Genomic DNA, 11,013 nt, shown 5'->3' with positions numbered 1-11,013 from the left:
GTAAACAGTCTAGGACACTGATTTCCCATGGAATAATCAAGTTGTATTTTATTTGAATGAATAGACAGTTCACACCAAGCCTTCCCAAAAAATCTTGCTCAATATTCATCCTAACATAGAGCAACTAATTTGCATAATGTGTGTGATAGGCTGAGAGACTTTTGACTGTATAAAACATTACACTATGAATCCATCAAATGCTAAAATGCACAGACATTTAGAAACAAAGCATCCACATTTCAAGGACATACCAGAGATGACCGAACAAACAAAAATGCTGCACAATAATTTCACAGAGGAGAGTTTACTGAAAGATTCATACTCTCATTTTTTTTAAAGTTGGTCATGCCCTCAGGCGTGGATGCTTGCCGAAAAGATCAGTGAAATCCCACTTTCCAATGACAGTGTCATATGTAGAATCCAGGATATGGCAGATGATATTGAATCACATGCATGTTTTAGGCAGAGCCTGCACAACAAATTGTTTTTTTGTAATCCAATTAGATGAGCCGACTGACATTTCAAATGCCTACGTCTTTGCTACATATATGAATAATAATTTTTTTTGCAGAGTTGCCTCAACTGCAGTTGAAATATTCCGTATTCTGAACGAGTGCATAATGTAACATGGATTACGATGGGACCGTTGTATCGGGGTCTGTAGGCCTACCGATGAGACTGCTGCTCAACCATGTTCCCTCTAATTATTTTCAGCACTGAGCAAATGTCAGATCTGCTGCGCGCAAACTTGAAAGTTGTAGAAATTCAGTGCAACTTCCAGCGCGCATGTACTGTGAACACGGAGGCTATACCCGCTTTAAATTAGTTTTAACAGTGGCCATGTAGGTTACTGTGGCTATTTGATTATAATGTAGGCCTACCAGAGTAGCCTATCATCATAAACAATGGAGAACATGCATCCCATAACATTTTAACATGGAAATAGCTGTTCTATCATTCAGCCTACAGTAGCAGCCAATGTGTGGTGTTCAATGTAGGCCAACATTCCATGAGGCTTTTGAAGAGAAAAACATGCAGGGCTTGAAATGAACCTGTTCATCCACTTGTCCTTCAGACAAGGTGACTTAAAATGTTGTATTGTTTGATGCAAGAAACCACTTTACAAAATAAAATGCATTATTATTCCCATTCCATTATTGCAGAGAATCAGACAAATTATGCTACCCTTTGCCTATTGACTACTTAGCTTAGTCAAGCCTGCCTCAAAAACAACACTGCCCCTTTAAGACAAAAGCCTGCATCTGATGGTCAGTCTCAGCAGAGGGAGAGAGCAGCAGTCTGAGGGTCCACCTCTCAACATCCCCCAGCTCTCCCTTTCCTCCACTGACACGGACAAAAAAGGGACACCGTCTTCCAGATGACGGCGAAACTCGAGTCGCAGCGCATTATTTCTGCATGATGAACAAATTCATGTTGTTACTTCTATGAACATAGAAATTAAAAAAGACCCAAGCCACTAATAACAGCACAAGCCTACATATGCACTTTCATTCATTACTGCTGCAGTGCTTGTAGCTCTGAGTAGAAATGGGAAGAAAGCGCATTTTATGGCTCATAAAAGTGTTGACAGTGTTGAGTAAGAACTTAAACATGAACTCATGAGCTATGGACTATGAATGCTTGGAGATCCGCCAGTCTTGGTGACCACTGCTCTAGAAAGTTCAATCTAGCCCATCGCTCTGTGGGCTGATATTTCTGCAAGGCGGTCTCTGGGCTACTGTGTGCGCGCAGTTTAAAGGGAACATTGCTCTCCAACCTATCCAGAGCAAAACTCTGCTCAAATTCGAAGATTGTAAAGGGAACTAATCTGATCCACTGCCGGGAAAGTAGTGCATGCCAACACAGAAGAGACGCACAACTTGTCACCGGTTCTTGATGATCAACTATTGGAGCTGTCCTGTGACCAAGGCCTGCGCGCTCGTTTTAACGAGATGTGCCTGTCCACATTCCGGTGTTAAGGTGCAGAGAATACGCGAGGCAATTTCTCCTCTCTTACTGCAAAAAAAATCTAAATATCGCAACAGACTGGCTGAAACACATTGACACCTCTGGGGTGTCCCTGGCACAAAAACGTTTGAGAAATCCTGGCCTGGGTCATTCCTACAATGCAGTGTCTTTTGGACCACATAACTTTTGTGGGAAAAAAGTATAGAGTTCAAGTCAAAAGTTTGGACACAGTACTCATTCAATGGTTCTTCTTTATTTATACTATTTTCTACGTTGTAGAATAATACTGAAGACATCAAAGCTATGACATAACACATATTGAATCATGTAGTAACCAAAAAAAGGTTAAACAATATATTTTATATTTGAGATTCTTCTCTCAACCAGCTTCACCTGCAATGCTTTTCCAACAGTCTTGAAAGAGTTACCATATTGTTGGCTGCTTTTTGTGTGTGTTGGGTCATTGTCCTTTTGAAAAACAAATTATAGTCCCACCAAGTGCAAACCAGATGGGATGGCATATCACTGCAGAATGCTGTAGTAGCCATGCTGGTTAAGTGTGCCTTGAACTCTAAATAAATCATAGACAGTGTAACCAACAAAGCACCCCCACACCATAACACCACCACCTCCATGCTTTACAGTGGGAAATATTCATACGGAGATCATCCGTTCACCCACACCGCGTCTCACTAACACAAATGGAACCAAAAATCTCAAATTTGGACTCCAGACCAAAGGACACATTTCCACTGGTCTAATGTCCATTGCTCGTGTTTCTTGGCCCAAGCAAGTCTCTTCATCTTATTGGTGTCCTTTTAGCAATGGTTTCTTTGAAGCAATTTGACCCTGAAGGCCTGATTCGCAGTCTCCTCTGAACAGTTGATATTGATATGTGTCTTACTTGAACTCTGTGAAGCATTTATTTGGGCTGCAATTTCTGAGGCTGGTAACTCCTCTGCAGCAGAGGTAAGTCTGGATCTTCTGTTCCTGTGGCGGTCCTCATGAGAGCCAGTTTCATCACAGCGCTTGATGGTTTTTGCAACTGCACTTGAATAAACTTTCAAAGCTCTTGAAATGTTCTGTATTGACTGACCTTCACGTGTTAAAGTAATGATGGACTGTTGTTTCTCTTTGCTTATTTGAGCTGTTCTTGCCATAATATGGACTTGGTATTTTACCAAATAGGGCTATCTTCTGTATACCCCCCTACCTTGTCACAACACCACTGATTGGCTCAAATGCATTAAGAAGGAAATACATTTAATCCACGATCACATGGATTGGGATATGTTCCGCATTGCATCAAACAACAACATTGACGAATACGCTGATTCGGGGAGCGAGTTCATAAGCAAGTGCATTGGTGATGTCGTACCCACAGCAACTATTAAAACATTCCCAAACCAGAAACCGTGGATTGATGGCAGCATTCGCAAAACTGAAAGCGAGAACCACTGCTTTTAACCAGAGCAAGGTGACCGGAAACATGACCGAATACAAACAGTGTAGATATTCCCCCCGCAAGGCAATCAAACAAGCTAAGCGTCAGTATAGAGACAAAGTAGAGTCGCAATTCAACGGATCAGACACGAGAGGTGTGGCAGGGTCTACAGTCAATCACGGATTACAAAAAGAAAACCAGCCCCGTCGCGGACCAGGTTGTCTTGCTCCCAGACAGACTAAACAACTTCTTTGCTCGCTTTTAGGACAATACAGTGCCACTGACACGGCCCTCTACCAAAACCTGAGGGACTCTCCTTCACTGCAGCCGACGTGAGTAAAACATTTAAACGTGTTAACCCTCACAAGGCTGCAGGACCAGACGGCATCCCCAGCCGCGTCCTCAGAGCATGCGCAGACCAGCTGGCTGGTGTGTTTACGGACATATTCAATCAATCCTTATCCCAGTCTGCTGTTACCACATGCTTCAAGTGGGCCACCATTGTTCCTGTTCCCAAGAAAGCTAAGGAAACTGAGCTAAACGACTAGCACTCACTTCCGTCATCATGAAGTGCTTTGAGAGACTAGTCAAGGACCATATCACCTCCACCCTACCACCCTACACGCCTCCAACTCAATCATCAAGTTTGCAGACGACACTACAGTGGTAGGCTTGATCACCAATAATGACGAGACGGCCTACAGGGAGGAGGTGAGTGCCCTCGGAGTGTGGTGTCAGGACAATAACCTCACACTCAACGTCAACAAAACAAAGGAGATGATCGTGGACTTCAGGAAAGAGCAGAGGGAGCACCCCCCTATCCACATCGACGGGACAGTAGTGGAGAGGGTAGAAAAATGTAAGTTCCTCGGCCTACACATCACGGACAAACTGATTTGGTCCACCCACATAGACAGCGTGGTGAAGAAGGTGCAGCAGCGCCTCTTCAACCTCAGGAGGCTGAAGAAATTCAGCTTGTCACCAAAAGCACTCACAAACTTTTACAGATGCACAATCGAGAGCATCCTGTCGGGCTGTATCACTGCCTGGTATGGCAGCTGCTCCGCCCACAACCGTAAGGCTCTCCAGAGGGTAGTGAGGTCTGTACAATGCATCACTGGGGGCAAACTACATGCCCTCCAGGACACCTACACCACCTGATGTCACAGGAAGGCCATAAAGATAATCAAGGACAACAACCACCCGAGCCCACTGCCTGTTCACCCCGCTATCATCCAGAAGGCGAGGTCAGTACAGGTGCATCCAAGCAGGGACCGAGAGACTGAAAAACAGCTTCTATCTCAAGGCCAGACTGTTAAACAGCAACCACTAACATTGAGTGGCTGCTGCCATACATGTAAAAAATGTTTCACTAGCCACTTTAAACAATTACACTTAAATATAATGTGTACATTCCCTACATTACTCATCTCATATGTATATACTGTACTCGATACCATCTACTGCATCTTGCCTATGCCGTTTTGTACCATCACTCATTCATATATCTTTATGTACATATTCTTCATCCCTTTACACTTGTGTGTATAAGGTAGCTATTGTGAAATTGTTAGGTTAGATTACTCGTTGGTTATTACTGCATTGTCAGAACTAGAAACACAAGCATTTTGCTACGCTCGTATTAACATCTGCTAACCATGTGTATGTGACAAATAAAATTTGATTTGAAATTCCACAAATTGACTTTAAGAAGGCACACCTGTGAATTGAAATGCATTCCAGGTGACTACCCCATGAAGCTGGTTGAGAGAATGCCAAGAGTGTGCAAAGCTGTCATCAAGACAAAGGGTGGGTATTTGAAGAATCTCAAGTATAAAATATATTTTGATTTGTTTAACACTTTTTTGGTTACTACATGATCCCATATGTGTTATTTCATAGTTTTGATGTCATCATTATTATTCTACAATGTAGAAAATAGTACAAAATAAAATGAAAACCCATGAATGAGTAGGTGTTCTAAAACTTTTGACTGGTAGTGTATAAACAGGGGTACCGGTGCCGAGTCAATGTGCTCTGTTGTGGTATTAAAAAAATATTCTGTTTGTCTCCAGTCATCTAAAATGACAGACATGCATGAAATGTGTTTACAACACACCTTTTTCTCCTACTGCAAATAAGATGATAGATTAATGCAGTACTTTTTTTATAATGGATATATTTTCATCCTTGTCCAAGGTGGTCTGTGACTCCGCCACCGTCTGTCTACTTTGCCATGTAATGCTTACAAAACAAATAACAGTGTCTAATATTGCATATCTAATGCTCTGGTCTGTCCTAGGAGTGAGGGTAAATGGTAGGCATGTTTTCTACGATCCAATTTGTTTTAAATATTATTTTGGGTGGAGGGGAGGGTGAATTTTTTTTTTTCAAGCTTTCAGGGTGTGTCAGGTTAAAATACATTTTACTGAAGTAAGGGCCATTCATTTTCATTTCAGAGAGATACCATTTTCTGCAGGTATCCCTCATTATAAATAATGTACAAGCCCCTACAGTGCATTCTGATAGTATTCAGACCCCTTGACTTTTTTCACATTTTGTTACATTACAGCCTTATTCTAAAATTGATTAAATAAATAAAAATCCTCATCAATCTACACACAATACCCCATAATGACAAAGCGAAAACAGGTTAGACATGTTTGCAAATGTATAAAAAAAGATACCATATAAGTAATATAAGTATTCAGACCCTTTGCTATGAGACTCGAAATTGAGCGCAGGTGCATTCTGTTTACATTGATCATAATTGAGATGTTTCTACAATTTGATTGGATTCCACCTGTGGTAAATTCAATTGATTGGACATGATTTGGAAAGGCACACACCTGTCTATATAAGGTCCCACAGTTGACATTGCATGTCAGAGCAAAAACCAAGCCATGAGGTCAAAGGAATTGTCTGTATAGCTCCAAAACAGGATTGTGTCAAGGCACAGATCTGGGGAAGGGGACAAAAATATTTCTGCCGCATTGAAGGTCCCCTAGAACACAGTGACCTCCATCATTCTTAAATAGAAGAAGTTTGGAACCACCAAGACTCTTCCTAGAGCAGGCCGCATGGCCAAACTGAGCAATCTTGAGAGAAGGGACTTGGTCAGGGAGGTGACCAAGAACCTGATGGTCACTCTGACACAGCTCCAGAGTTCCTCTGTGGAGATGGGATAACTTTCCAGAAGGACAACCATCTCTGCAGCACTCCACCAATCAAGACTTTATTGTAGAGTGGCCAGACGGAAACCACTCCTCAGTAAAAGGCACCTGACAGCCCGCTTGGAGTTTGCCGAAAGGCACCTAAAGGACTCTCAGAGCTCAGAACGGGTAGAAGGTCACCTTCCAACAGGACAACAACCCTAAGCACATAGCCAAGATGACCAGGAGTGGCTTTGGGACAAGTCTCTGAATGTCCTTGAGTGGCCCAGCCAGAGCCCGGACTTGAACCCGAGTGAACATCTCTGGAGAAACCTGAAAATAGCTGTGCAACGACCCTCCCCATCCAACTTGAGAGGATCTGCAGAGAAGAACGGGAGAAACTACTGAATAAAGGGTCGGAATTTTTTGTTGTTGTAATAAATGTGCACAAATTTCTAAAAACCTTTTTTTGCTTTGTCATTATGGGGTAATGTGTTGATTGATGAGGAGGAACAAATAATTTAATCCATGTTAGAATAAGGCTGTAACGTAATAAAATGTGGAAAAATTCAAGGGGTCTGAATAGTTCCGAATGCACTGTAAATTACTCAAATGTAAATGTAATAACTGTAATCGCTGAAATACTAATTTGTCAATTTATAGATTTGTTTAGTAATAGCCTTTTATGGAATTTAGCATACCGGAACATATGTACTAATAAAGCAGTTAAAACTACTTTATGCCGAAATATTTTGTAGCCAGTCAAGCCCTCTAGAATAACATTTTTAAAGTGACGTATGAGAGGCAGAGGCACCAGAACTAAGGACGCCGCGGGAGGACAATCTTTTCTCCCTGTTCTGCTTTTCTCGTTAAAAAAAAAGGAGAGGGGCTGTAGCTATGGAGGGGGTAACTGTAGGGCAGGTATTTGACGCCGAATGCATCCTCAACAAACGCCCAAGAAAGGTATGAAATAACGTATTTTATCATAATATGGAAACATTAGACCCTTTAAAATTGTTTAACTCTTTCCCACTCTTATCATTTGCAGGGGAAGTTTGAGTATTTGGTGAAGTGGAGAGGGTGGTCGTCCAAGTGAGTAGCTATTTAGCAAGAAGCTGGCTGAGCTAAACAATGACAATGTAGCCATGATCCCCCTGCGACCCCGTATTTATCTCATAGCTACGCTATATTTACATTCATATGATACTATTCCCGTCGCATGTGGTTTTGGATAGACTGCAGGATGCATGGAAGAAAAATGATGGTGTTAGTTGTTTCGGAGTCTTGTTTTGTTTTCTTAAGCCCGAGCAGCTGATGATACGATGCCAAACCGGTATCTAGTAACGTGAGCAGGCATCCTCCTACTACGGTAGCGAACTCGAGCACCGGAATATGTGACGCCCACTATTTTCATGCACCGTGCTTGCGTCGTGATCGTTTACCAATAATGTGGCTGAATGTAAATAGTTGAGCAAACGCTCAAGTTTTATCCATTTACATTTAGGCTAGCCCTGAACAGCTACCCTCTCAAGATTTTCATTATTCAGACAATGTTCTTAATATTTTATTTAGATATAACGTCAATTAGGCCTATGTTTGTTTTTGATAGGATGTTGCTATGTGTGACATTACATCTGATAAAGGAGATAGCAGACTAGAAACAAATGGGCAGAGATTTATGGGTGTGACATTTATAATAGCAATGTCTCTCTAGCTACTGTTCTGTAATAAACGGTTTTCTAATATGGGGTTTTCTTTACAGGCACAACAGTTGGGAGCCCGAAGAGAATATTCTGGACCCCAGATTAATGGCTGCCTTCCACAAGAGGTGTGTTATTAATATCATACTGGTTGATGTTTGACCAGAACATATTCATTCATACTTATTGTAGAGCACTGTCCATGGTGTATTAGAGTTGCCCAGATCAAATGCATCCTTTGTTTCCTTCCTCCCATCCTTGAAGCTATCATTTATATCTGACATAACCAAATTGGTGAAATAATTGAAATACAACCCTTGCTTCTGGTTATTTAGTTATTATATTAGTAGTGACTCCAAGTAAGGAAGGATGTATTTTTAAAGTAGCAGAACATTGGTAGTAACTGTTTCTGATGCCATGTGTGTGTGTACTTTCTACAGAGAGCAAGAGAGGGAGCTACTGTTCGGTAAGAGAGGGAAGAGGCCAAGGGGGCGCCCACGGAAAATTCTGGTAATCAACACACTGTTTCTGCTATTCAATCGTATAAGATGTAGTCGTGACAACAAATGCAGTAAATTGACTTACTTTTGTCATCTTGATTATAATCTCTTCCCAATGATTGCGTTCATTACATTTCCAAACAACAATAGTAACATGAATCCATTTGTTTGTTTGGATGATGAAGATACAATCTGATGTCACATAATGCATGGTTACATTACAAACCATTCTGTCTAATTTCTTTAGGAACCAGAGCCAACTGAAACCAAATCCGACCAGTCCTCCTCAGCCTCTTCATCCGGCCTGTCCTCCTCTCCCTCCGCCTCTTCCTCAGAAGATGAAGACCACGGGAAGAAGGCCAAACCAGGTCCTCGGCGCCTCAACCTCCACCCTGTCCTCCAGACGAGGCCCCATATCGTGGTGGCCAATCAGGAGCCTGTCCGGAAAAAGCGCGGGAGGAAACCGCTGCTCCCCGAGCTGAGGGCTTTGAGACAGGCAAATACCCGGCTGCCCCTGCCTCCCCCTCCTCTTTCTCGCCACCACCAGGTCCTCAGGCCCCCCCGTGAGCCCCCCAAAGAGGAACCTCGAGGGGGGGTGAAGAAGCCTCTACAGCCGGCCAGTTTCACCTACACCAGCCTGAGCGCCAGCCGGAGCTCCAGAGATGAGACGGCACCCCAGCGGGCTGCTGGAGGGGCCTTCTTCCAGGCAGGGGCCTCCAAACCTGGGCTACTGAACTCCATATGGTCGGGTCGCTCCATGTCGACCATCACCCCCTCCTCTCCATCCTCCTCTTCTTCTCTCAGCAGACCTCCCCCACCTCACAGTAAGGGATTGTCAGATCTGAAGCACTCCCTCTCTGTCTCCGACGCCGGCAACAGCAGTGGCCGAGCAGAAGGGCTTAAGGTGGCGTCCTCTGTAAAACCAGGGGTGTCTACATCAACATCACTTGTTCTCCACAGCTCCAAGACCTCCAGTGGGTTCGGTGGCTCTCCGGCGGCTTGTAGCCCAGCTCAACGCTCCCCAGCTGGGCAGAGGAGGCAGCAGGAGGGCCCTGGAAGTCAGGCGGTGGTGGTGGTTCAGCAGCAGGGAGCCAAGCCCTCCTCCTCTCCACCTCCCTCGGCTAGAGATCGTATCAGTCAGGCCCTCAGCCTCCGAGCTCTCAACCTGCAGAGCGTCAACAAACGGGCGCCCGGCAATGGTCTCCAGGGATACGGAACCTCTGGCACCACTGGAGTTGCAGTTTCAAGGTCGAGCCTGAGAAGTGGTGCCTGCCAGGCAGGAAAAGGAGCAGGAGGAATCATTAAAGAGATGCACACATCGTCTGGGCTAGACCAGAGCCTGGCGTCTGGAGGGTTAGGGGCAGGGATGCTGCGCTCTGGAAGCATTCCACAAGCCGGAGAGGAGAGGGGGGAGAGAGGGAAGACCACAGGGGCAGAGACTGAGAGAGAGATGGACAGCAAGAGGCCAAGGGGTGTAGGGAGTGGTAATGGAAGACTGGAGAGAGGGGGGAGTGTACAGGGAGGTGTGTCGTCGGCCGGGGGAGGTGGATCAAGCGCGGCGAGAGAGGAGGACAGGAGGTCAGAACAGAGCCTTAACGAGCGGAACTCCCGGAGCGTCGAGAACTCTCGGACCCTTAACGAGCTCAGCACAGGTGACTCAGAAGACACCAGCAGCAGTGAATCAGAAGAGCCCGACTCCTCCCCTTATCCCAACAACAACGGGCCCCGCCTGGTCTCTATGGAGACAGAAATTGAGACGGACTGGCGGCCGGCACTTAGCCTTCTAGAACACGTGTTTGTCACGGACGTCACCGCCAACTTTGTCACAGTAACAGTGAAGGAGTCTCCAACCAGTGTGGGGTTCTTCAACATCCGCAATCCCTAAAGCCTGTCCATGTACACTACTGTTCAAAAGTTTGGGGTCACTTAGAAATGTCCTTGTTTTTGAAAGAAAAGCAACTTTTTTTGTACATTAAAATAACATCAAATTGATCAGAAATACAGTGTAGACATTTTTAATGTTGTAAGTGACTATTGTATCTGGAAACGGCAGATTTTTTAAAATGGAATGTCTACATATGTGTACAGAGGCCCATTATCAGCAACCATCACTCCTGTGTTCCAATGGCACGTTGTGTTAGCTAATCCAAGTTTATAATTTTAAAAGGCTAATTGATCATCTGAAAACCCTTTTGCGATTATGTTAGCACAGCTGAAAACTGTTGTCCTGAAAACTGAAGATCTTGTAC

The 11,013-nt window shown here is 44.1% G+C and overlaps 1 protein-coding gene across 1 annotated transcript; it reads left to right on the top strand.

Annotated features, from left to right (window-relative positions):
• The first annotated feature begins 7,375 nt into the window (after positions 1 to 7,375).
• On the top strand, positions 7,376 to 10,771 carry LOC110502771 (chromobox protein homolog 2-like). The gene is made up of 5 exons (XM_021581042.2): positions 7,376 to 7,527; positions 7,613 to 7,656; positions 8,327 to 8,392; positions 8,705 to 8,774; positions 9,012 to 10,771. Exons 1-5 carry the CDS (start codon positions 7,462 to 7,464, stop codon positions 10,647 to 10,649), a joined length of 1,884 nt encoding a protein of 627 aa, XP_021436717.2. The 5' UTR covers positions 7,376 to 7,461; the 3' UTR covers positions 10,650 to 10,771.
• The last annotated feature ends 242 nt before the right edge of the window (positions 10,772 to 11,013 follow it).

Source organism: Oncorhynchus mykiss, chromosome 23 (genome assembly GCF_013265735.2).
Source record: "Oncorhynchus mykiss isolate Arlee chromosome 23, USDA_OmykA_1.1, whole genome shotgun sequence".
In the NCBI taxonomy this organism is placed as follows: Eukaryota; Metazoa; Chordata; class Actinopteri; order Salmoniformes; family Salmonidae; genus Oncorhynchus; species Oncorhynchus mykiss.
The sequence above is the reverse complement of the archived record's forward strand: the minus strand, read 5'-3'. Positions and strand labels throughout refer to the sequence as shown.